At 40.6% G+C, this 26,985-nt stretch overlaps 1 protein-coding gene across 3 annotated transcripts in view; it reads left to right on the plus strand.

The window, feature by feature from the left end:
• The window catches only part of cita (citron rho-interacting serine/threonine kinase a), a 54,049-nt gene extending 27,143 nt beyond the window's left edge, over positions 1–26,906 (plus strand). The window contains exons 20-50 of one of the 3 annotated variants that reach the window (XM_028446454.1): positions 69–185; positions 650–759; positions 1,526–1,700; positions 2,542–2,739; positions 2,911–2,964; positions 4,408–4,605; positions 4,756–4,949; positions 5,013–5,148; positions 5,268–5,372; positions 5,554–5,694; positions 5,874–5,981; positions 6,117–6,309; positions 11,844–12,005; positions 12,689–12,712; positions 13,165–13,302; positions 13,433–13,613; positions 13,699–13,790; positions 14,630–14,734; positions 14,939–15,108; positions 15,367–15,411; positions 17,950–18,030; positions 18,146–18,281; positions 18,433–18,572; positions 18,690–18,782; positions 18,867–18,975; positions 19,115–19,243; positions 19,323–19,403; positions 19,479–19,557; positions 19,697–19,879; positions 21,358–21,739; positions 23,558–26,906. In XM_028446454.1, coding sequence (XP_028302255.1) covers positions 69–185; positions 650–759; positions 1,526–1,700; positions 2,542–2,739; positions 2,911–2,964; positions 4,408–4,605; positions 4,756–4,949; positions 5,013–5,148; positions 5,268–5,372; positions 5,554–5,694; positions 5,874–5,981; positions 6,117–6,309; positions 11,844–12,005; positions 12,689–12,712; positions 13,165–13,302; positions 13,433–13,613; positions 13,699–13,790; positions 14,630–14,734; positions 14,939–15,108; positions 15,367–15,411; positions 17,950–18,030; positions 18,146–18,281; positions 18,433–18,572; positions 18,690–18,782; positions 18,867–18,975; positions 19,115–19,243; positions 19,323–19,403; positions 19,479–19,557; positions 19,697–19,879; positions 21,358–21,739; positions 23,558–23,581 — 4,083 coding nt within the window. In that variant the 3' untranslated portion in view covers positions 23,582–26,906. Of the gene's footprint in view, positions 1–68; positions 186–649; positions 760–1,525; positions 1,701–2,541; positions 2,740–2,910; positions 2,965–4,407; positions 4,606–4,755; positions 4,950–5,012; positions 5,149–5,267; positions 5,373–5,553; positions 5,695–5,873; positions 5,982–6,095; positions 6,310–11,843; positions 12,006–12,688; positions 12,713–13,164; positions 13,303–13,432; positions 13,614–13,698; positions 13,791–14,629; positions 14,735–14,938; positions 15,109–15,366; positions 15,412–17,949; positions 18,031–18,145; positions 18,282–18,432; positions 18,573–18,689; positions 18,783–18,866; positions 18,976–19,114; positions 19,244–19,322; positions 19,404–19,478; positions 19,558–19,696; positions 19,880–21,357; positions 21,740–23,557 lie in introns of all 3 variants that reach the window. The other 2 variants (XM_028446455.1, XM_028446456.1) reach the window with 2 other exon arrangements.
• Positions 26,907–26,985: the final 79 nt, after the last annotated feature.

Raw genomic sequence — 26,985 nt, forward strand, 5'->3', positions numbered from 1 at the left:
TTAAGAGTGAATTGGACAATCCAGTTTTTATTTGCTACTCTGATCTTCCTTGACCTCACTTGTTTAAGGTGCTGGAGGCCCAGATGAAGGTAGACCTGGCTGACAAGGAGAGCCTTGAGGCAAAAAGAGCGCAGCATGAGGAAGAGTCGAGGGAGAACTGTAAACTCATCAGCGAACAGAAAGCAGTAAGGCAACCCAATAGACACCCACCAACACCCACCCAGGGGGACACAATGAATGCTTAACAGCATTGTGAAAGTCTCTTTACTCATATATTCCTTTGACTTAGTTCCAACTCTCAAAGCCAGACTCAAAACACACCAACATTTACTTCTTTACCTTTTTTCGTCACAGCAGTTCAAATGAACTGGAACATTCAGTTTAAGAAAGGAGATTAAACTGCAGTGTGCTTCATTTTGCACTACAAAGCCTCAGCTTAGGTTCTAATCTGGTTAATGTGGTAGAACTACGGCAGTTAAGAAGCTTTCACAAGTAGGTATCTGACATTGACAGTAAACAAGTCAGGCAACACCTAATGGACTCTAATAGGATTTTGATGCAGTCCAAGATTTGTTTCCTTTATTAAAAAAAACCAAAACATTTCCTAGCATTTCAAAGTGCTTGATGTAATGTTTCATTCTTCCTACAGACCATAAATGCGATGGACTCAAAGATGAAGAACCTGGAGCAGCGCATTGCTGAGCTGTCGGAGGCTAACAAGCTAGCTGCTAACAGCAGCATCTACACACAGAAAAATATGTGAGTTAACGTCACCCTTTGCACATACTATGACTTAGTTTATGTCGCACACAAACTATTACTATTATCAGCTGGAACTTTAAAGTGCACTTTACATCTGTGTGTAATGTGTTTCACCATCTGTTCTGTTAAGTACAGAAAAATTAAAACTACGTGTGCTAGTGGGTGTTTTTGTGGATGATGCACGTCCAACACATAACAGTGTGTGTGATTGAGATGTTGCTCGTGCCTCCCATTCACTCTGAGGTATGTGTATGTGTGTATGTGCGTGTGGAGGATGTGTGGTGCTGCTAACAATGCACTGTCCTGGTAGGCCAGAGGTTTGCAATAAACAGGAGTTGGAGTATTGAGCGTTAGGACAGGCGTAGGCATTGTTTCAAACAGCTGATAAAATTGTGTTTTTTTTTAAATTGCATTCTTTCCGTGCGGCCCAGGATTAAATAGTCCACAGACCAGTATTGGTTTGTGGACCAGGGTTTGGGGAGCCCTGCCTAAAGGATTACTTACTACTTCTGTGTTAACACAAGGTTAAATGTGTGCTCAAACACTCCATACAGTCTGTTTTCTCTAAGTTCAAAGTCCATTCAATAAATGCTAGTTACTGAATATTAGCTAGTTACTACTTAAGTTGAAATGACAAATGTCTTTGCACTCACTTGGTTGGGATTGTTTCCTTGTGATAAGATTATATCTTTTATCATCAACATGAAATCTCGTTCCTTCAAAAAAGAAAACCTTTAACATCTTGATTTTTCACAATCATCAGGAAAGCCCAGGAGGAGATGATCTCAGAACTTAGACAGCAGAAGTTTTATTTAGAGTCTCAGGCTGGAAAGCTGGAGGCGCAGAATGCCAAACTTGAGGAACACCTGGAGAAGATGAGTCAGCAGGAGCAAACCAAGAGAACTCGTTTGCTGGAGCTGGAGAGCAGGCTGCGAGAGGTGAGGCTACAGGAGGCAGAAGATTTGTGTCTAATCTGTAGATTAAGTAATTCACTTAGACCTGCGTCCACAGAAGCTCTGCATCATTACATCCACAAAAGCGATTAGGGCAGCTGATTCTTTCCTGCTGATTAACAAAAAGAGGTCTGTAAGAACGACTCAGCAGCTTTTTCTTATTTGTCATTGGCAGTCTGCAGCTGAAAAATGGAGCTAATCCAGACTTGGTCGAGGTGCTCAATTAGTCAATGAAGCATTTTATTTAAGTTAGGTGGTTGTAGTGCATTTTTCTCTGCTAATCAGAAAATGGGCTCTCAGATTCCACAATTCAGCATAAAGTGGATCTATAAAAAGATGGCTTGACATAACTACATACGTTGGTCCTTTTTTTATAGCACCCAGTGAGCTGTCTATTGGATGTTTTCTGTAAGCATCCTGCTGAGTGGACATCATATTTCTACCTCCTCTCACCATTTCCAACTGAGATGTGTTCCACTAATTGCTAGCCTCTCTGTGCTCTCTTTCCCACAAACACAGTTGCCATATACACAAATGTTATTTTGTCTTCATAAGTTAGTTATTTTCTAACGGCCCTATGTTTGCATGGAGTTCAGACTTTATTAAATGCAGATTTTTCTATATTGTTTCCTAAAGCAATTCTATTTGCCACTTGTGCTCTTGTCTCCTGTTCTTGCACTTCGTTTCCCCCACATAACCTATGGTTATAAAACCCATTTAGTTCTGTTTTGTCTACTTTTGTTTATTATTTTAACAGTTAAAATGCAAACAAAAATCATAATTTACTACTATGTTTGTGGTGTGTTTATCTCTGTCTGTCCTGTAGATGGGTCTCGAGCATGAAGAAGAAAAGCTGGAGATCAAAAGACAGGTGTCGGAGTTAACCCTGTCCCTGCAGGAACGTGAGTCCCAGATCAGCAGCCTGCAGGCTGCTCGCCTCGCCTTAGAAAGTCAGCTGCAGCAAGCTAAGACTGAGCTGGAGGAGACGACAGCTGAGGCTGAGGAGGAGATCACCGCCCTCAGGGTAATTTGAACATATCAGCGTGTTACACACACACACACACACACACACACACACACACACACACACACAGGCAGGCATACAGATGCACACATGCAGTCAAATTCAACTTCACTTAGATTGTATTTGTAATCATACATAACTATTGGGAATTTTGTTCTGTTTCATTTGCAGAATCACCGAGATGACATTCAGAGCAAGTTTGATGCCTTGAGAGATAGCTGCTCAGTAAGTAACCCTATATCTCTGTCTTTACTTTCATTAGCAGGAAAATCATTGTCAATGTTTTTCATCTGACTACAAGCTTTAAACTTTAGCCCTGGAGGGCCTCAGTTCTGCATGTTTCAGATGTCTTATTGCTCCTACCCACCTAATAGAAGTGATAGCTCATTATAAAGCGTATTCAAATTTAATCTCTTTAGCATTTATTTTTGTTGTTTGTTAGTGCTTATGTTCAGTTAAAACTGTTTTGTGGTAGATGTTCCTATCCACTATGCTTATAGGGCTCTATTCTTTCATGCACATAAGTCAAAAAAGCCACGCAGCAGCACTGTTTTTGGCTGCACGCTATTCTTCCCCTGTACTTAAGTCAGTCACTGCGTGCCTTCATCCCAGTTATACACTCCGGGTGGAGCGGCCCTGAAATGTGGGCGTTCCAATTCAAATCTGGCCTTGCACATATCCTCCGGTCTGCTTAAGTTCTTTTCCTCCTACTCGCTTCTGAACATGGAACAAGTGCAGCGCCCCGAGAAGGTGAAACATTATATTGCACTCAAAGTTTGGACTCCGTTACAATTGAAGCCACTCATAATATTGCAGAAGAGACCTCCTAGAAAGAATCTATCCAAAGTGACACTGTCGCGCTGTCACGGGGTGGTGGGAGTCACACAAGCACTCTTTTAACACTGTGTATAACGTAAAGCTACAGTTTGATCACACTACAAGAGTAAATAACAAGCGAAACATTGATGACAGATGATGATGAAGAAGAAGTTAATAAACGTTAATCTGGCATTAATGAGGGGAAAAAGAGAGGTTTTAACTGTTGCTCAGACAGAAAAATGTGTCCGATCCTCACACTGCAGTGATTAAATCAACCTGTTACATTGTTTATCAACGAAGGCGTTTCAAATTAAAAGTGCGTTTTATCTTTTTCACGGATTTCAATGACATTTAAAAACTCCATGTTCCATGATTCAGACAGCCCATAAATAATGACATCATGGCCCAGTCCGCCTCATTTGCTTCAGTCATTCATAGACTACGCGCTTTTGGTGGTGGGCGTGTCAGGAGCCTGGACCGGAGAATACGAGCAGGAGAGAGGTGCGTAACTGCAGGCGCGTAAAAGAGTGCTTAAGTCTAGACCAGAGAATTTGGCCCATAGTGCAAATATCACATTTGTTTGTGTGTATTTGGTTCAAAAATGCATTCCTTTAAAGTCAGCTTTTGCAACTTGGCAGTAAATCATCATTTTAGCATTGTTTGTCAAATATCAGGCCTGAGGAGACGAAAGTTCCGCAGATACTGAATCCCAAGTAATTGTCTTCATTTGCGAAATAGAATAATGATAATCTAGCAATTGCAAACCTTCCCATCTCCACCTCAAAGCTAGAAATGTCTTTGTAAATCCACAAGTGATGCTAACGTTTTTGGTTGGTCATGTTGCCTTAGGTGATCACTGACCTGGAGGAGCAGCTCACACAACTGAGTCAGGAAAATGCAGAGTTGAACCGCCAGAACTTCTATCTCTCCAAGCAGCTGGATGAAGCATCTGATGATAGAGAGGACCAGCTGCAGCTAAGCCAGGAGGTAGACCGCCTTAGGAGGGAGGTGGCTGACCGAGAGATGCACCTTAACAACCAAAAACAGGTAACATGGTTCAACGTGTAGAACTGTTCACAGTATTTATCAGGAATGTAGTTACAGAGAAACGTTGCAGTGGATATGAAATTTTCAATGTTGGCCTGAGTTTTTTAATTTGTGTTCAATAACTGTTTCCCACTCCTTTTCCCCTCTCAGAACATTGAAACCCTGAAGACCACGTGCAGCATGTTGGAGGAGCAGGTGGTGGAGCTGGAGTCCCTGAATGATGAGCTTCTGGAGAAGGAGAGGCAGTGGGAGGCTTGGAGGGGTGCCCTTGAGGATGAAAAAAGTCAGGCTGAGAGACGCACTAGAGACATGCAGAGACTGCTGGATAACGAGAAGCAAAACAGGTAATGTCCAATATTTCCACTTCTGTTTAACAAATGAATTTAAGCATTTTGTGCTTTTTAAAGGCTGCGTGCAGACCAGCGCAGTTCGGAGTCTCGGCAGGCGGTGGAACTTGCAGTGAAAGAGCATAAGGCTGAGATCCTGGCTTTGCAGCAGGCTTTGAAGGAGCAGAGGCTGAAAGCTGAAAGTCTGTCAGACACTGTAAGTTCATCACACCTAATCCTAACTTTTGATGAATTCCATGCTACCTTGTCTTCATTTCAACAGTATTAGTTTTCATGTTTGTGATATAGTCTTATGTCATTCCAACATTCTCACAGCTCAATGACCTGGAAAAGAAGCATGCAATGCTGGAGATGAATGCTCGCAGTCTGCAGCAGAAACTGGAGACCGAGCGAGAGCTGAAACAGAGGCTGATGGAGGAGGTAAAAACATGACTGCACCATGACTGCCACACTAACAACAAGAAGCCTTTGGAAACTTTTTATCAAGTCTTTGGATAGTGTTTGGATGATTCATTATGGACCATAATGTGTTCGATGTAAATGATTTGAAAAGTAAACTGAATTTTCTCATTTACTATTTTGACCTGTTCTGCTTCAACAGCAAGGGAAGCTCCAGCAGCAAATGGACCTCCAGAAAAGCCACATTTTCCGCTTGACACAAGGTCTGCAGGATGCTTTGGACCAGACAGACATGCTTAAGACTGAAAGGACCGATCTTGAGTACCAGCTGGAGAATATACAGGTGCTTAGCAACACTGCTGCTCTGGAATGTACACGTAGTGATCGTCAGGGATGAGGAAACTTCTTGGTTGATAGTTTTTTTTTTTTTGGTATTGATCAAGAAGTTTTCATCATTTCTTAGTACCGTAGATGTTTTCAAAGACTTTTTTTGTCTTTGATCTGTGGTTTTCCTTCCTGCAGGCTGTGTATTCTCATGAGAAAGTTAAAATGGAAGGGACAATCTCCCAACAGACAAAACTTATTGATTTCCTCCAGGCCAAAATGGACCAGCCTACTAAAAAAAAGAAGGTCTGTAAGAATCTGTAATGGTGACATAATATAATCGCATTTTATTAAAACTCATTTGTGTATGAAAAAGTGTTGTCCACATGAACTATTGGTAAAATTTTGCATCTTTATTAGGACCACTCCCTCTCAATACAGGGCATATTTGGGCGACGACGAGAGGACGTAGGCACTACAACCAACGGAGCACTGGTTCAACAGACACAGCCTGCACTTCCTTTGCAGTACAGCGACATGAAATTGGCTTTGGAGATGGAGCGCTCACGGTGCGCAGAGCTAGAAGAAGCCCTGCAAAAGATGAGGATAGAGCTGCACACTCTCAGAGAGGAGGGTAAGGAAAACCCTCACTTTTCTCATCATGAACAGAAACAAATATTTATTTTTATTTAATTTTCATATTGAGCTCTGACGAATTCCTAAATTTTAGTCAAATAAACTAAAAATGTAAGATTTTCCATGGTCCACCCAGTGTGCCACAGCAGTGTTTGAAAACTACTGACAAATCTCAAACAAGCCTCTGAGCCTCATGAGAAACTTTTTTTTTTTAACCTCGCTTTCTTCTTCCGCTGCTCAACTATCACAGGATTGCAGAGTAGTGGAGTCTGCAGTACATCACTGCAGTGTTTTTTAACCACCATGCTGTGAGAGATTCTTCAGTGTGCCGTGTGTTGTGTTGGAAATAGTTTTCCTCTTCAATACTCATAGTGTTTTGTTGAAAGTAAAACAATATTGTACATTGTCAGTATGTGGCAGCAAGTAGCACAATAGCTACCTGCTGTCATGTTTAGTTTGATGTAAGGGTGTGCGATCTGACGATATTCAATCTTTAAGGATTTAAACATGATGATGATCTGCCAAATTATGGAGATCGTAGAACTGTCTGTAGTGCTCATTTTTATCCCTCGCAGTGCATTGTCTGTCTATGTGACATACACAGCACATCCAAAGGTTTCTTTCTCTGCCACATTACACCATTTGCTAGTCAGACTCATGTTAGCAGTACAGACTAGAATTAATCAGAGCTCAAAGCGCATAAAGTACGCTCCGCTCCACCTCCCTCCTAGTGCACGGACACAGACTTTCTGCTGTTTTCGCTGTGTTAGCGACTTCCTGACGGAGGCTCAGTACAGATGTCTCTCTGTCGTCTGTTAAACGTCATCAGTTCTGAGTGTTGGAAGTACTCTTCTGTAACTAACTCTCTGTCTCTCTGCAGCAGCAGAGCGATAAGGCTCGGCGCAGCATTGGGCTGTTTGCACACTTTGTTAAAGGGACAGCGTCGTGAATGTAATTAGCATCATGACAGAATTTCACATTTCAGCCTTAATGAAGGAGAAAGTCGAAAGTGGTACAAAATGTTAGTGCTAGTGATTAATAAAAGGGTTTTTGTGGAATTTTTCTCCATAACCCATTATTGTTTGTCTTGTAAAACTATATTGAAAAAATTGAAAATAAATGGAGTTTATATCGCCTATGGCCATTTAGTAGAATGAGGGGTTCAAAAGACTGCTTAAAGTAAGATTTTATTAACATGAGTGTATTACCTCAACTGATAAATCAGAATCATCTTTATTGGCCATATATGGTAAACACACAAGGAATATGACTTGAACTGTGCTCTCTCTGAACAATGTAAACATTAAATAACAATTAACTAAAAAGTATAAACAGTAATTAAAGACTAATATGTACAATACTAAATAGGATAATGTAATAAGATAATATAATAATCGTGCAGTGGTGAGTAGTGAAAAAAGATGAAGTAAACATGACGAGTGTGCGTAGATGAACATTTAAATTAAATAATATATTTACAGTATATGCACATTCACAGTGATAGTTTAATTGTAGGGTTATTTCACAGCAACAGGTCTGACACTCTTTGACTGTTTAGGGTTGATCAGAGTGACAGCCTGGGGGAGGAAACTGTTCTTATGACGGGTTGTTTTGGTATACAGTGATCTGTAACGCCTGCCAGAGGGGAGGAGTTGGAACAGATTGTGTCCAGGGTGAGAGGGGTCTGCAGTGATGATACCTGCCCTTTTCCTGACCCTGGACTAGTATGAGTCCTGGATGGTGGGTAGTTTGACACCGATGATCTTTTCTACTGACCTGATTATCCGTTGCAGTCTGTGTGTTCAGTCCCATGTTGACTGCATCCTCCACCGACCTGTTTGCCCGTTAGGCAAACTGCAGGGGGTCCAGCAAGGGTCCTGCGATGTCCCTCAGGTGGCTCAACACCAATCTCTCAAAGGACTTCATGACCACAGACATCAGGGCGACGGGTCTGTAGTCATTGAGTCCTGTGATGGCAGGTTTTTTTGGGACTGGAATGATAGTGGAGCTTTTGAGGCCGGAGGGCTTTTCACACAGCTCCAGTGATGTATTGAAGATCTGTGTGAAGATGGGAGCCAGCTGCTCAGCACAGACTCAGGCAGGAGGGGGACACACCGTCTGGTCCTGGAGACTTTCTGATCTTTTGTTTCTTGAATAGCTGGCACTCAACCTTTTCACAGATCTTCAGGGTCGGTGGGGGGTCAGAGGGTAAGGGGGAGGGGGTTGTGGGCGGAGCAGGAAGGGCAGAGTCTGAGTGATGAGCTGATGCTGATGGGCAAGGGCAGGGGTCTGCAACCTGTGGCTCTGGAACCTTATGAGTCATGTGGCTCTTTGACTCTTTTGTAATGGCTCCCTATAGCTTTAAAAAATATTGAAATAAAGAGTTGTTATTTTGTTACAGAGGATATTAATGATTAATGACAAATAAAATCATGGTATAGCAATTTGTTAACCTAAAAATACATAATGTTGTGCAGTGACTCAGCACCTTCTTACTTCACCTCCTGCATTATCTACAGACCATTAACTTTTCTTGCACCTTTGGCTAACCTTAAGTTTGAAATCCCTGGTAAGATAATAAACCAACAAAATAATCTTCTTTATATAACATTGTGTTCATGTAAACTGAGATACTAAGAATTTGAAGATGCAAGATACTGTTTTATTTATTGATGCTAATTTATTTTATTGTATTTTAAATGGTTTTTAAATTGCCATTTACATGATCAATATAAAACAAATTAAATCAAACATTATTCTATGTAATTTTAACTGTATAGAATTTAATACACTGTATTGTCTGCATTGAGAAGGTTTTTTTTTGGCCTCTGGGAGGACTTTAATCCAGATGTGATGAGGGAAAATGCCTCCTTTGAGAGTAAAGGTAGCAGACCCCTGGGCTAGTGGGTGGGTGTGAAAACCTGCAATGTTCAGGTCTTCAGCCAGTTTGTTGTGACCTACCGGGTCGGGGGAGGGTTTCTGGTAGTTGGTAACCTCGCGCAGACCCTTCCACACTTCTGAGGGGTCGTTAGCTGAGAATCTTTGTTTTAGCTTCTCATTGTAGCACCTCTTAGCTACTCTCAGCACTTAAACAGGTCCCAGTCCCCAATAGGCTTGAGCGGTATCCACATTTTGATACTGTTATACCGCCTCCCTATTTTTCTGCGGTATATAGTATTACTGGGACTAATTAAAAAATATGACATAAGGCTCAGTGTGCGTTCACACCGAATGCGAGTGTGGGTATGCGTGTCTGTGTGTGTCTGTGTGTCTGTCTGTCTGTCTGTCTGTCTGTCTGTCTGTCTGTCTGTCTGTCTGTCTGTCTGTTTGTTTGTTTATGGAGCCGAGTGACAGCGGAGAAGACTGATCGCTTCTTTTACTTCTCACTCCGGCCATATGTTTACAGCACTTATCATTAACAGCGCCGCTTTTACGGTTTAAATGATCAACTTACGGAGTTACTAAATCATGAGTTCACTCAGAATGTCGGCTTATTCAAGGAGTGAAAGCTGAAATTCGTAGAAAGCTCTCTCCACTCCGTTTTTAAACTGAAACCAAAACTGGACCTTCCTTACCGGTATATTTTCTGAACACTTTTAGTGACTTTTTTTCTCAATATAGACAATTGACAAATGTATGGACTTTTTCTTGTGTTATTGGAGATTTTTCAGGTGTTTTAGAGACTCTGACATGAATACATGTATCACTGTAGATGCTGTCCCAATCAGCTGCTGCTGCCATCAGCTCCTCCCCCGCTACAAGCACGCACAGTGTGCAGTGATCCTTGCTGACTGCCTCTCTGAGCGAACCATCACTCCGCTTCCAGACTATAGAATTAATTCACCTGGGATGGACCCATGCATTGCATTTTTTTTTTGATGACAGTATTGAAACTGATACCGTTGCTATTTTTATGACCCCACGGTATACGGTATTACCGCCCAAGCCTAGTCCACTCATGTAGGCTTCCTCCTTAGCCTGACGCAGCAACCTAAGTTGAAGTGTAAACCAGGGTTTGTTGTTGTTGTTGTATGTGCAGAAGGTCCTGGTCTGCACACATGTCCTTACAGAAGATGATGTGTGATGTCACAGTGTCAGTAAATTTGTTTAGATTGTCTGATGCATAGTCAAAAATACTCCAATCAGTACAGTAATAGCAGTCCTGTAACTCCTGCTTTGACTCCTCTGTTCACCTCTACAGTAGTCTTTACTACAGGCTTAGCAGATTGAAACTTATGCCTGTAGCTCGGGATGAGGTGAATCACACAGAGAGTCTCAAAGCTGCACGGGGGACAGAGCGATATGAATCCTTTATTACTGTGTAGCAGAGATCCAGTGTGGTAGCTCCCCTGGTGGAGCACTTTATATACTGTCTGTATTTAGGAAGTTTGTGGGTTAGATTTGCTCTGTTAAAATCCCCTAGAATGATGAGCACGTCTGCATTCTGCTCAGCCAGGTGCTGTAATGCTCTGTAACAGGTGCTGTAACAGGTGCTGCTTTGTAACATGTGCTGTAATGCTCTGTAACAGGTGCTGTAATAGGTGCTGCTCTGTAACAGGTGCTGTAACAGTGCTGCTCTGTAACAGGTGCTGTAATGCTCTGTAACAGGTGCTGTAATGCTCTGTAACAAGTACTGTAATAGGTGCTACTCTGTAACAGGTGCTGTAATGGGTGCTGCTCTGTAACAGGTGCTGTAATGGGTGCTGCTCTGTAACAGGTGCTGTAATGGGTGCTGCTCTGTAACAGGTGCTGTAACAGGTGCTGCTTTGTAACATGTGCTGTAATGCTCTGTAACAGGTGCTGTAATAGGTGCTGCTCTGTAATAGGTGCTGTAACAGTGCTGCTCTGTAACAGGTGCTGTAATGCTCTGTAACAGGTGCTGTAATGGGTGCTGCTCTGTAACAGGTGCTGTAATGGGTGCTGCTCTGTAACAGGTGCTGTAACAGTGCTGCTCTGTTATGCAGCAACTGTTGATAATACTACACCACTTTTGTTAAGAAAAGTAAAAAGACTGTGACAAAAAGAACATGTCAGCCTTTTTGTTTGATGTTAATTGTACTTGGAACGAGTTTGATAAATTGCTTACATACATTTTCAAAAATGTGTGAAAATGACCCTGACTTAAAAGATCTTTTATCCCTTTAGGGCGATGGTTTTAATTTGGTGAATTATTTTGTTGTTATGGTAAATAACTTTAAAATAGTCTAAATGATCTGAATGAAGAAAATCGTGATTGTGATTTTACAAAGAAAATCGTGATATGGTTTTTTTTCCATATCACCCACCCCTAGTTTGATGGTATATTTCAGGAGGTTTTTTAGAGCTTAAAGTGTGACGAGGCGTGTTGGTATGTTTGGCACACAACAAAAAGGTACCAGGTTCGATTCTTCTGACTTTGTCCAACACTTTTACAATAAATTATTTCTGTTATTTTACACCTTATGTTTGAATTCAGTTTTTCTGAATCTAACTGTACCCTTATAACTGCTGATGTAGTATCACTCTCGCTCTTCCTTTTTGGTGTTATTGCAGCGGCTCATTTTAAAGCCCAGGAGCATATGGCCCCTACCACCCCAGCCCAGGCTCGACATCAAATCCTCATGTCAGCTATTGTCAAGTCCCCAGAGCATCAACCCAATCCAAGCAGCCTACTGAACCCCTCCACACGGAGCAAGGAGACGTCCACACCTGAAGGTGAGTCTGACACACGCACAGAAAACCAGACCTACTGTTTAGAGGATGTACACATTTCCTTATTGGAGCATTCCAATCAGTGCTAACAAATAGACTCCCTTGTTACATGTGTTTTTATGTGGTGTGTTTTGTATGTTCTCCTTCAATAGTCAATGTAACAAAGCAGGATTCTGAGTTTTCAAACTGCTGGATAAAAGCACATGGCATATGTTCATATGTTTAAAAATAGGACTGAGTTCACATCTCTTACATGTGCTGACTTTATAAAGAATCAGTGTTATGTTTTATTCACTGTGTTTATCCAGCCAACAATGTAATCCTGCTTTGGCCTGTTTCACAAAGTAAAGCTACAATGTATTGGCCTGGTTTTAATTCAGACTGTGTTTTATCACAAATCTATGAACCACTTTTGTTAAAGTCGATCGCCAATAAAACATGTTGTGTAAACAGTGGTAAAATAGTTTATTCAGTGGATTCTGTCCAATCCAAAATTATTGCATTTACAAGTGAGAATATTTTGACTATGCTCCTAGTATGAGGTGAAAAGATACGTTGCCATTAAACAGAAAGAGAAAGCTAAATCTGCTTTGTGATCCAGGCTCTGTACTGTCCCCTTTTGGCTTTCACCCAGTTATTGTGAGACTGCTCTCTCCTTTCTGTCTCTTTTCTCTGGCTCCTCACAGAAAAGAGGAGGGTCACATTTGAAAGTAAGTTAGCAGTCACCACGGCGTGTCCTTGCATACATCAGCGCATCTGCTGTACATGCATGCCATGCTGTGTACAGATACGCTTATTGTCATCCCACACACCTGTCATTGTCTAAGGGCCGAGGTTTTAATGAATTCTTTACAGCACTGTTTCTAAAGTACATTTTTAGACAACTTGTGATAGCTACAGTATTTCAGAAACATTTAACGACATTCCATGCTTGGCATGCGCTACCTGATTCTGATTGGCTACTTTAACATTTATGCAATAAATTTCCACATGAATATAATTTAAAATCATTTTGCAACATTCCGCTTCAAATCAGAACCTATTCAGTCATAATTCTACACCTCAAGACTTTTACGATTAAAAGCGTGGTCTATCATTCCCCTTTCTTCTGTTCTGTTCTTGCATTTATTAAAACGTTTTATTTTCCCATCCTAACCGGTAGAGTTTGGTCGTCGTGTGAAAGAACGAATGCACCACAACATCCCTCATCGTTTCACAGTGGGCCTCAACATGAGGGCTGCCAAGTGTGCCGTCTGCCTGGACACTGTGCATTTTGGACGGCAGGCTGCCACCTGTCTAGGTTTGTATTATGCACTAGTGAATACGAATGTGAACAGATTTAACTGGAAATAAATTTTGCCGTTCAAAATCGTAGAGAAACTGTGAGCCACAGATTTAAAGCAGGCCCATTCCTCTCTGTCCCATTTCAGAGTGCCACACTTTGTGTCATCCTAAATGCTCTCCATGTCTCCCGGCCACCTGCGGTTTGCCAGCTGAGTATGCCACTCACTTTTCAGAAGCTTTGTGCCGAGAGAAGGCAAACTCACCTGCACTGCAGGTCAAAGAGGCCAGTGGACATGTACGCTTGGAGGGGTGGATGAAACAGCCCAGGTAGCCAGTGCCAGACTCCACAGCTACATTGGAAATATGCTTCTTAATGTTTAGAGTTTTGAAGCTTCTGTTTTTGCTCATCCAGAAATGCTAAGCGAGGTCAGCAGGGATGGGAGAGGAAATACGTGGTGCTTGATGGGACCAAACTGTCCATTTATGATGCTGAGCCCAGAGAAGGTCTGCACCTACAGTCTTTACAATAGTTTATAGGGATGTAACGATTCACTCAACTCCTGATACGATTCAATTCACAATACTGGGTTCATGATACGATTCTCTCACAATTTAATTTGTAGACAAATGATGACTGAAAAAAATTTTATATTTTTTTTTTTTTTTGAAAAAAAAATACTGGACTATTTTCTTTTATTTTTCATTGTCGAAAGAATCCCTTGATAAACTCTGCAAAACAATGCAATTTAAATTTTAAAATAAATCCTGAATGAAATAAATAAGTAGTACAAATGAAGACGAAGCCTATTCATTTTATTCTGGCTCTACAGTAAACTATGCAAAACTGGATAATAGTTTCTTTTTTTTTTTACATTAACAATTGGACTTTAAAACAAATCTCATATCAAATAAATAAACAAATCATGGCTTTCATTCTCTCTCTTTCTCTCTCTCTCTCTCTCTCTCTCTCTCTGTGTGCCCCTCTTACCTTGGATTTCACATGTTTTTTCTTTCTCACCTCTTTCATTTTATCTTGGGGAAGCCAAAAATGCTTCCACACTTCTGATTTAAAACACAGTGGTGCGTCCTGAATTTCAAATTCTAAATAGATAGCGCCCTCTGCTGTTAAAAAGTACTGCGATTCAATTTCAGAGTATCAATGTGAACCGTGACACCTTTGAATTGATTTTTAACTGCCTCACAATTAATCTTTACATCCCTAATAATTTAATAAAATTAAAAAAAAAAAACCTCTGAAACATGAAATCTATGCACTTGTGTGTTGTGAATCTTTCGCTCTATGTGTTAATAGATTGCATCTAATGAAATGTGATATTCTTTAGATTGTATAAAGGCTGAGGAGGAGTTTGAGCTCTGTCTGCCTGATGGAGAGGTGACTGTACATGGAGCAGTTGGAGCCTCAGAGCTCATCAACACGGCTAAGTCAGGTATCTGCTCTGTTCCTCCCAATCCTGGGACACATTTTACAGTTTATGATTTCATTTTCTCCACTGGTAAACACAAACCTGACCATCATTACGGTACAAAGTTTGTTTTCATAGTTACTCCTTTTAATAGGAAAATAGGAAAACATTGTTTGCCATTGGGATATTGATTACATTGGCTAATCTTTTTTGTGTGTGTGTATTTAGACATCCCCTACGTGTTGAAGCTAGAGTCTCATCCTCACACCACATGTTGGCCTGGCCAGTCCCTGTACTTCATGGCTCCCAGTTTCCCTGACAAGCAGCGTTGGGTGGCGGTACTGGAGTCTGTTGTTGCTGGTAGTCGTGGTTCCAGGGAAAAGGTGGATTCCGATGCTGTAAGTATCCTGTGTGGATATGATGAGATGATTACTATTCAAACAATAACTTAGGCTGGATTGTATTGTTTGGGGTCATTAATGTTGATTGCCTTCATTAAGCATCAGCTATGGCCTTCACTTCTTTTTCTTCCTCTTGTTTCTCTCTCTGCATGTTCTCAACATCCGTCTTGTATGTACTTGTCATCGTCTTTTTACATGTGGGTATTCTGTGCGTGTGCATTTTCATTCACATGGGTTGTGTGGATCATGTTATAGGCAGGTGTTTCTAAAAGACAGAAGAACCTATCCCCACTGGTTCAGGTACAGTAAGTGGCTGCATGAACGCTTGAGCTTCAGTCATTCGACGGACTGAGCATGCAGTAGTTTTACATGTCCATGCTTATGATGACCATGATGCTCCGTAGAGCACGTCCACACAAGAGTGTCCCTGAAGAACACAATTCTTCACACATGTTCTCACAGAATGCATGGATGGGAATGGACTGCTGTGCACCACTGATCTGTTGTCCTATGTTGTCATGCATGCTTCTGCAAAGGCTATCGACTTCTTAAGACTGCTTTACTCAAATATAGCAAACATATGCCTTTATGCTTTGAGTGATTTTGGCTTTAGTGTTCAGACATTTCCTTTTGGTGCTTGTGTGCTTATAAACATTTCTGCCAAAAATGTGTCTACAAGCTCTAAACTCTTTACAAAACTGAAAGCACTGATCCGAGCTTATTGGCTGTGGGCCATTTTTAATACTTTTTCTAAGGTTTAATAAATAGCATTTTGTCTGAAAACGCATTACATTTGAGCAATTAACATCGGAGGGTGCTTTCACACCAGCTGTTTTTGGTCACTCAGAGTTTACTTCATTGTAAGCGTGTGTGAAAACTCACTATTTCGGCCTATTAAAACACCTTAATATGCACCATATTCATTTTATTGTCTTTTCAAGACAGCCTTTATAGAGTTTGTGATCTGCCATCATGAGTTGCTGCAAAGCATCATGGGTTGATGACATGTAGTGGTACAGCAGCTTCTATCTTTGCAGTGAAGCCCCTTCAAGTTTACTTTGTTTACGTTGGTAATCAGGATTAAAAAAGAACAAAATGTTGCAGATCTGTGTGCAGCTGAGGTGGAGGACGTGTTTGTTTAAATCCCTCATGCTTTGCACAAACATGCACACAGAGATTAAAGATAAATAACGGCTCTTCTGACTGATGATGGTATTGTTGAAAAAGGCAATGATAGATGATCAGATGAATCTGATCGAGGGATCCTGGATCTACAGCCATTGAATCGCTTTCTTCCTCGTCTGTTTCACTTCTTCATCATCGTCAACACAATAGTTTCTCTTACAAACCCTGAGAATGTTTTTGAACAGCTCGTCAGGGCAATGTCATGCAAACACAGTGCTGTATTGTAGATTAGATAAATGTATATAGGAGTACCTTTCTCTTTGGAAAATTTGAGTATAGATGTGGAACTGTATCTGCCTGGCCAGCTGTTGTAGCTTTCTGACGTTGGCAGTCCAGACAGCTTTGGTCCACATGCAATGTGAAAGCTAGTGTCAAAACAAAACAAATGCAGGTGGTAAAATGTTCAGCATTCCTTGCACTGGATTATGCGTGAAATCACCTTACTAGACAAACAGATTTTGTTTTTGGCAACATTTTGGGTAAATATTCTAGCTCTGTGGTATTTACCCAGTTTTTACTGGTAGTTTTAATGGAATGGATTTTTTTGGGACTGAAAACTCTGGAACTTCTAAGAGAGAAAAAACTGAAATAGTAATCTACTGTAGATATATAGCCAAATTAACTATTTACTAATCTGTGTGGTGTCTATAAATGTTGGTCTACAGCCTCAAACTTTATAATCGATTAATTTGGTGTTTTTACCACCTGAGAAATATTTCTAAAGTGAGATGGAACTGGTCATATACGCGTTTATATCATCTTGCATTGACTATTGTAATTCTGTTTTCACTAGTTTAAACAAGTCGATCCTAAACAGACTCCAGTTCGTACAGAATGCTGCTGCCAAACGTTTAACCAGTGCTCCCAGAACATCCCACATTACCCCCATTGTTTCTGCTCTGCACTGGCTCCCAGTTTAGTTTTGAGACCCGGTCTGGTCTCCTAAAGATCCCAACAACTAAATCAGACTCTAATTATTTTTTTTTATCCTTTAATGATGATGCTCCTATGATGTATATGCAACCATGTTTTATTATGCTATAATGATTTTGCACTTGCATTAATTTCCCCACAGCGCTGTACAGCACTTTGTGATTTTATCTGCAAAAAATGCTGTATAAATAAATAAATTACTTGCTTGCTTAAAGTTAGTATAAAAGTATAAAAATCAATAATCCATCCTACATAAAACTCGATGTCTTGCAGGGATGAAATTGTATAGTTTCTTTCTTAGCCTGTTTTTACACAACCATACAGCAATCACTAAAACCTATACAACTCTGGAGCCTCTTTTTAACAAATCCACAGTTAGTAAAACAAACACTAACGTTTGCAAATCTAAATGTTTTTCTGTTTGTCAGTTTTTAACCAATGCTGCTTTGGAAAAAGCACACAAGACTGAAAACTATAAAATGTGTGACAAAGAATAAAGATTGTGATGCTTTGTATTTTCTAAAGAGGGATATGATCAGGCTGGATCAGTTTATGTGAAATTGGTAATGCCAAAACATTTGACAAATAGGTTTTCTAGCTGTCAATAATGCTGTTTGAAGGTTTTGTTTTGTTTTAATGTGATATTGTTTATTAATCTTTTTCTGGACTCACCTCTATTTTTAGTTCATCTCTCTTTGCTTCTGTATTCTGTCTCCATAGAAACTTCTTGGGAATTCTCTACTAAAACTTGAAGGTGACGACCGCTTGGACATCAACTGTACTCTGCCTCTCACTGACCAAGTACGAGGGTGAAATCCAGCATGAGAAGCTGATATTCAGAATCCTTCTAATTTGCTGCACGTACAGCAGCAGCCCACAGCTCAACCTGATGCTCTTTCATGTATTTTTTTCTCAGATTGTGTTGGTTGGCTCTGAGGAGGGTTTGTACGCACTGAACGTCATAAAGAACTCCCTGACACACATTCCTGGATTGACCTCCGTCTTCCAGATCCAGATACTGAAAGAGCTTGATAAACTGCTGATGATTACAGGTCAGTGTATGCAGGTTTACACAATGACCAGTCATTACAGACAATACATTGGAATGTGCAACATAATCGTATAAAGTGTACACTAACCCTCTGGGGCTATAGATACCTGTGTACACTTTGCATTGAAGGAATGTTGTCATGTGTCACTCAGGAGAAGACAGGGCCCTGTGTTTGGTGGAGATTAAGAAGGTGAAACAGTCTTTATCACAGTCTCATCTCCCAGCGCAGCCCGATCTCAACCCCTTCATCTTTGAGACTGTCAAAGGATGTCACCTTTTCTCCTCAGGAAAGGTGAGTTTGTGTGTGTAGTTGCTTATCACTCGCACAACCCACAGTTCAACAATTGAGCATCACAGCATTCGCATTTCAGTTTTCTGACTGATCACAGTTGTTGTTCCGTCCATGCAGATTGATAATGGGACTTGCATTTGTGCGGCCATGCCCAATAAAATAACCATTTTGCGACATAATGAAAGCCTCAACAAGTTTTGCATCAGAAAGGTAAGAGAGCTTTAAAAGTTGTGAGATCGAGGTATCTTTTTCTGTCTTTTTAATGGTTTGTTACTCTTTTGATTGCATTTCCAGGAGATTGAAACATCAGAGCCGTGCAGCTGTATCCACTTCACCGGTTACAGCATCATCATTGGCACCAACAAGTTCTACGAGATTGAGATGAAGCAGTACGTTCTGGAAGGTCAGTCACGTTCTTTAACAGAGTTGATAATCTTTTTATATAATACCAATTTTTGACACTGGAGTGGTGTTACAAACCATATGTATATGTAAATCTATTCCAGTGGTTTTACATCTAAAAATACACTTTGTCTCTGCAGAGTTCTTGGATAAAAACGATGTGACGCTGGCGTCTGCCGTGTTCGCTGCGTCTTCTCACAGCTTCCCAATCTCCATCATCCAGGTCACCACAGCTCCACAGAAGGACGAGTACCTTCTCTGTTTTCATGGTTAGAAGCTCGTTTTTATTTCATGCTTTCTCGTGTGTTGCTTTTTAGCTTGGTTCATGACATTCTGAATATCTTGCAGAGTTTGGTGTGTTTGTGGACTCGTATGGACGCAGAAGTAGAAGTGATGATATTAAGTGGAGCCGCCTGCCTCTTTCTTTTGGTTCGTGTAAACCTTCTTTCTTTAATGGCGTGGTCGGCATTAGGAATGTTGCTGATCTGTGTTTTGCTGTTTCAGCCTATCGGGAGCCCTATCTGTTTGTGACCTACTTCAACTCTCTAGATGTTATTGAGATCTTAGGACACGCAGCCCTGGGGTACAAATCTTCACAATTAGTTTTATGATAAAGTCCTGAAAAATAATTGCTGACATTTCTTAGAAAATTAAAACCACTTTGATCTATGTCTTAATGCATTATAATCATTAGGCCTAATAACCTATACTCTCATTCTCAGGCCTCACTCGTACGCACACCTGGACATCCCAAACCCTCGTTACCTTGGACCAGCCATCTCCTCCGGGGCGATTTACTTAGCATCGTCCTACCAGAACAAACTTAGGGTGATTTGCTGCAAAGGGAATCTGACTCAGAGCCAGGAAGGAGGGGGAGACCTACAGCGCTCTGGCTCTGGACGCAGGTGAGGACCTCCAAACCAAATTCAACCCTGCCTTTTCTCTGGAGGTTTCCTTCTTTCCGAACACGGTCACTTTATCAAATATGATACAAATTAAATGGTGCTACAAACGTGCAACAAAAATTCTCTTTTTTTTCCTAACATATGTTTTTATCTGCAATAAGGAACTAATTTCAAAATAGTCGAAGCTGAAATATTTTGTAACCAAAAAAACATTTTCTGTTCCATTAGCATGTTATTTGCATCAGGAAAGGACAATAACAGTACAACATTATGAGAACAACCAGAAAAAATATAATCGACATGCTTAATGTTCACAGTGATGAAAAGTCTTACCTGTTTTACACACAGCCATTTTGATTGGTTTTGTAAAGAGCCAAAAAGAATTTGAAAATAATGATTGCACTTTCACACACGGAATTAGTTAAATCAGCATGCATAGCTTATTTAAACCTAAATAAATTCAATATTTACATTTACCCTTTCTTGACCATATACAGTAAAACTTGCTTTCACATACACATTGAGTTCTGATATAATTACGATAGTAAATAATTTTTTATCCTGCCTAGAAAGTTGAAAAATAAATTACAGAATTAAATATTTTCCTTCAATTCAGCAAATTTCAAACGATACGTATACAATAAAAAGACTGCCACAAAACAAGTTAATTCCCAAAACAAGTCAAAAACACAAAAAAACATTTACGGTCAAAAAAGGGATATTAAGAAGTCTGGCTTATTTAATCCTACCCCTTTATATTATTATATTATATTGATTTTAGGCTTGCGTAATTTTACCGAAGGTATAGTTTATTTGCCTACCACCTGAATTGGAATGCAATAAATACAATCTTTGTGAGACCTGTTGCTTCAAAACGGAGGAAGTGAAGGGTTTATAAAAATTTGATTTTCAAAACCAATAGGCATGTTTTGTTCTTGTTTAGTTTTTTTAAATTTAAATGGTTACTGTGATAATGTTACTGTATTGTGTAATATGTTTCTCATGGTTGAGAGACTCCTAAGCACATTGTACTCTGCATGATGCTGGTGTTGTTGGGTCAGCGGGCTTAGCTGGCACTGAGGGGCACAGCTTGGTAGCACAAGGTGGAAAACACAGGTGTTTAAATATGTTTGATCTGCATTACAAAAAGTTGTATTGCTTTGATTTTGTGTTTTTACAGGAGGAGGACTTCATTTTTTATCTGTAACAAATCTTAAAGTTTTTGTTACAAATTTTTTGTTTGTTTTGGTCACAAATATTTTTAATGCTTCTTCGTGGTTGTAGAAAATAAATGATTAAATAAAAACTGATGTCTGTGTATAGTGACCAATCTGATTTAATACTATACTGTATAACATCACCCTGGACACAAGAAGCCCAACTTCCTCAGTGCCAGAAAAGCCTGTGACCTGAGACGCTGAATATCTGAGATCTTTGCCCCATGCCTCCATGTTTGTATGCCTTGGTTCCCCCTACAGCCCAAACAAGCGAGGGCCTCCTTCCTACAACGAGCACATCTCCAAAAGGCTGGCAGCCAATCCTCACGGTGACCCTGGGACCCCTCACCGTTACAGAGAGGCTCGCACAGAGTTTAGACGGGACAAGTCCCCGAGTCGCCCCCTGGAAAGAGAGAAGTCCCCCGGCAGGATGCTGGAGAGCCGAATCATGGGCTCCCCAGGCAGGGCTATGGCCGACCCCCGTGTGGAACGCTCCCCCGGAAGAGCCATGGCCGACCCTCGGCTGGACCGCTCCCCTGGTCGACTGATGGATGTACGCAGGGAGAGGTCACCTGGAAGATTTGAGGAGCGCCAGAGGCTTCATACTGGCTCTGGTCGTACGCCTATAAATCCAGTTAACAAGGTCAGCCAATCATTTCTGTATTTGTGTATTTATGTTTGTCATGTTCAGCCATTTATTTAACTCATTTTCTTAGTTGCTTGATGATAATGATTTTTTTTCTATTTAAGAAACATTAATCAACCTTTCCTTTCTGATTTTGCTTATTAAATCAGAACTAATTAACTTTTTCACCTTATTAAATCCTTCTCATTGTCCCTGTGAGGATAATACAAGTGTTTATGGGGTGATTGGGGGGTCTTTCATCGCCCCCCTTCTGTCTCTGGCCAGAAAACCACACTTCTTGCAACTTTCCCTGCCTCCAACAGCCCAATACAAACTAATGCTAGCTTATGACCAGCTCCGTGGCTGCACACGGTTGTCTACAAATGTACTTTTCTCAAACTTATATCATGGCGGAGCCAGCAAAAAAAGGCAGAGAAGACCTTTGTCTGAGGAACGGAGCAACTTCATGCAGTGACAGCTGAGCAGCAACACACAGCAATCACACACAATGTCGTTGCGGCAACAGGCACGCATACGCACTCACAACCCAGCGCTCCATCAGGCAGCACACACACAAATATCCATCCAACCATTTTCAGAGCCGCTTTGTCAGCACACAAACAAACACATCACACACATTTCCACACTCTCTTCCGTGTTACTCCCACATCATTCATTTATTTTACTTGTCTCTCTTCCTCATACTGTTCACATGGTCACATGGGACTATATGTGTGAAAGCACCCTTAGTGTCACTGTTGTATTAGGTTTTTTCAGTGATCGATTGCTACCATCTTGGGAGAGCATGTAGCTGTGGGGTGAGGCAGGTGGCGGGGGGTGCGGAAATTTTACGACAGTGACATAACCAAAAGGGACCTTTAGCGGGAGCTCTAAGCGCAAGTTATTTATTTCTGCTTTCATGCTTTTGGAAAGTTCATATTTTTAAAGTGCAAGTATAAAAACAGATTTTCCTTTCCCAAATTGAATGAATATCATGTCTCCTCTTTATTTTCTGCCCGTTTCTAATCTCAGTTCAGGCATTCATTGGTTTAACGGCTGCAAATTACGGGTAAAAAAATGGAATGAAAAAGACAATAATTATACCTGTATCATTGCAGTATCCTAGGATTTAGTTAATTTTGTCTGGTACTTTGGTTTACATTCTTTGTCAAACTCCATGTATACCAGTGCTAATAAACAAAAGTAGATCAATCTAGAGCAGGGGTGCCCAATCCTGGTCCTCAAGAGCCCCTATCCAGCATGTTTTAGATGTTTCCCTCTTCTAACAATCCTGGTCATTTCAATCAGGTGTGTTGGAAGAAGGAAACATCTAAAACATGCTGGATAGGGGCCCTTGAGGACCAGGATTGGGCTCCCCTGATCTAGAGAGTTCTGTAATTAACACAGCAGTGGGCAAGATGTGAAACTACTAATAAAACTAATTACAATAAGAGTTCCTGCAGCTATAGTCGTTGAATAGAGGTAGTGAGTGGTTACTGGTTAGTGTGATAATTATTAACAATTAAACATTACTTTCAATGAACTATACATTAAAATAAATGAATGCTAAAAATATAAAATGTTAAGTAAAAACCAAATAAAGTAATATTAGTTAAAGCTCATTGTATTTGTTGCACTGGTTAAAAGGATGACCAGCAATATTGCTGGTCATCCTTTTAACCAGTTCACCTTTATCATCAAAGGTGAAATATATATGATATATGTTGGTCAGTTTTAAGACGTGCTTTTGGCACTAAAGCAGCTTAGCTCAGGCCAACCTGCACAATCCCAATGATAATTGATAAAAGACTATATCATGTTATTGTTTGTGTGCAGGTGTGGGATCAGTCATCTGTGTGAGAGACGCACCGCACCCTTCATGGACAGAGACGTGTGAAAGTCGCCAACCTATGAAAAAGCACTGCCGTTCATCTGTGTTTTACATCTGTGCTGAAAACACACACACAGAGGTAGCTTTCCCAGTAGCTTTCCCAGCACAGAATGGGAACTGATGAGAGGACTTCAATATTGGGTCATTTTCCCCAAAGTTAGAATAAATGTTTTAAACCACCAAACTAAGCAGAATTATTTTGTCATGTGCTGAAATGTATATTTTCAGGAACTAAACATGTTCTTCTCTATGTAAACACTGGGTTTTCCTTAAAACCGCAGTGACATCTACTGAAAAGCACAGCCACAGCAGCTTTGTCCTACGAGCCCCATCTACATACAGTATTTCTAAAATAACAAAGGCACCTATTCTCTTAGAACAGCATCACAGGCACCTTCCTCCTCTCAGCCCCTGTCCACAGTAACTACAGATCAGGGCAGAATTGTAGCGGGCCATGGGTCGTACATTTAGCAGTACTTCTGGCTCTGCTCTGATGTGTCGCCACACAATCGTTATCAGCTGATTACAATCATCCTCAGCTCAGTCCTCCCTCCGTCAGGGCTGTGCTGAAGCACAAAGCTCTGCAGCTTCACACAGCAGATGACTGTCTGCCCTCGCATAGGTTGGCGCTAAAACTGCACTACCCACAACCCCCAGCAACAATGGAGCAGGACCTTTCTAATCCCTCAGAATGCTATCTGACTGTAAATAGACATAATTTTATAAATATATATATCAAGAAGGAATTTCAAGGCTGGATAAGCCGTGTCTATTTTTGTTAAAGAAAAAAGTGATAACGTGCTCTCTTGAATGTCTGAGTATTCTTTTATTATGTCCAAATGTCTTTTATTGCGTGACTGATTGTATCTGGATCATGTGTGCAACTCCATCTGTCAACGGCAAAACCTTAATGATGCTACAAAAGGGGAAAAAGACATCATGTTTGGCGCTTACAGCTTGGTATTTGAGCGTTTCTTCTGTACTATGTCCCTTAACATTGTATATAAACCAGAGTTGTTCAAGTAAACTTTGTTTTCTTCCTAAAGATTCGTCGGCAGCATGGATTTGTATATCGAAAAAGAAACGGCGTTGTCTACTGCTTCTGAATTCCTCTATTTTAGTTGACAATTTAAGATGCGAGCACATGAATACCATCTATTTTCTTTTGATCTTGTTCCTGCACAGGTGAAACAGGAATTTAATCTTTACAAAGGCAGGTTAAAAGATGACATTTGATCTCAAAACTTCGTTTTTTCCAGCTTTGACTCTTTAAACGTATTCGATTTTAATTTTGAATTGCCAACAGTAAAATGACAAAAACCCTATTGTTTATGTCTCTTTTTCTAACACTGTGTTCTCATGACCCTCAGGGGTCTGAGTATCAAAGGCCAGGGACGGACAAATACCCCTATATCATTAAATGAAGGCGTGTCATTAGAAAAGAACCGTCAATAAAAGAAATATTCTGAACCAAAATCCTAAATGGGACTGTAGCATTGCCCAGTTTGCCCTGCGGATCAACCAGGTAAAACAAAAAACGAATTAAATAATTTCATTAAGTATTGCAATTCTATGGAGCCTGAAATGGGACATGAAATATTTATTATTAAATAGGTTTTAGGCACATATTAATAGTTTTACACAGATGTGTGAATAGATAAAGACGACTACATGGAAGTGATGCTGGTTCTGTTAGCTAAGGTTGATCCCATACACAGGAACTTGGTGACTTTTTGGCACCAGCAGTCAAGCATTCTGATGGTAACGGATTAAAAACCAAACCTTTGTGATATGTTCATGTCAAACTAACTCCGACTGGTGCACTTAATACGTCAATATCAAAATATAACGCAAGAACTGTGTGTGTCGGTGTCTATTACAGGGGAGGCAAACTATGGCTCTGGAGCCACTCAAGGCTCCCTTGCCCTTCCCCCGTGGCTCAGTGACCAATAACTGTTCTCCCTCTGACCATTAAGTGCGTCATTATTAGTTGTCGTTCAGTAGTTGATGCACTTTTACTGTGAAATCTCAGCATCAGAATAGCAGACATCTTTGCTCCAGGTCAAAGATATAAAGTGAACAGGACTGTTCATCTTACACAATATAAGATGTCAAGAGTGTTAGCGCTACAGTGAAGCCCCGCCCACTCAGCAACTAACAGTGTTAGCGCAGTGGAACAGCAGTGCATCAGTCCGTGCTGCTGAGTCAAGTTGCTAAAACTCCACAGACGAACACGGCAGCTCTTCTCCACCAAACTGCTCGTTACGCAGTCAGATCCATGTAATGGACAGACGATCCGGCGTTACAGCTTGTGAGGTGGATGCTTCGGTACAGCTGCGTCTGCTGCTACAGCTACCGCCATTTGTAAGCTAATCATCAATGCGACTGTGCCTACCCTCCTACACACTGAGGGTTCGTATTGTGCAGGTTGTTGAAGCCAAACCTTGAACCGTCCACTAAAGAGTCGTATTGTTCAGACTCAGAAACAGAACACTGGTGTTCTGAAACCAGCCTAACACCAGTCATTCGTTAGAAAAGGAACCAGTTTCATCAAAACACCAGTGAACCTGCTCATTGTGTTTCACAGTAAAACATTTGCCCACAGTGCAAACTGGCTCCATCCTTGATGAGATGATGTTCTCATCCTTAAGCCGAAAGAAAGTCATTTTTGGGGTTTTCTTTGACTTTAAGGTGCAACACCAGCATTGCTTCCTGCCACTTTTATACTTTATATTCAGACCCTCGCCTAAAACCTGTAAGCCTCCATAAAAATAAACAACGTGCTCATGAAGAAGTTCTACAAGAGCACTTAAAATATGTTCATGTCACTTTAGGGGCTCCTTATTTAAGCTAAATTGGTTGAAAATTGGAAGATTTTTAAAAATCGCTTTTCTAAGTTTGGTTAAAATAACAGTTCAACACTGTCAGTTAGAAATGGACTATAATAAGCCCACATTTCTAGTCATGGTATATTTTGAAACTAATCCTTGATGTGTCCACTGTAAGAGCTGGATAAACATTTGCAACCACATTTATTTCTACCGAGTCTCTTTTAAGCTATGAAAACCCTGATGAATGTATTATGGTTGGTTCTTTAAGCTGAGATGTTGAACAGAAACAAATGGTTGAGTGCACATTTGCAGTGAATCCCTGCCAAAACAAGTTTGCTTTTACTTTGCCTGGAGTCATTTTTGCTGTAACACTGGATATGATATTGATGTCTGCTAATGTAATTTAGCGTTCTCTGTGGAGATTTTGTCACAGAATATTAAATATTATACCCATTGTCTTTTACCCCTCATTTGCCTCCTTAATTTGTCTTTGAACGTGTATTGGTATTTGGTTCTACAAAGAACTCTCACTCTCTATTTGA

This window comes from Gouania willdenowi, chromosome 5 (assembly GCF_900634775.1).
Source record: "Gouania willdenowi chromosome 5, fGouWil2.1, whole genome shotgun sequence".
Taxonomy (NCBI): Eukaryota; Metazoa; Chordata; class Actinopteri; order Blenniiformes; family Gobiesocidae; genus Gouania; species Gouania willdenowi.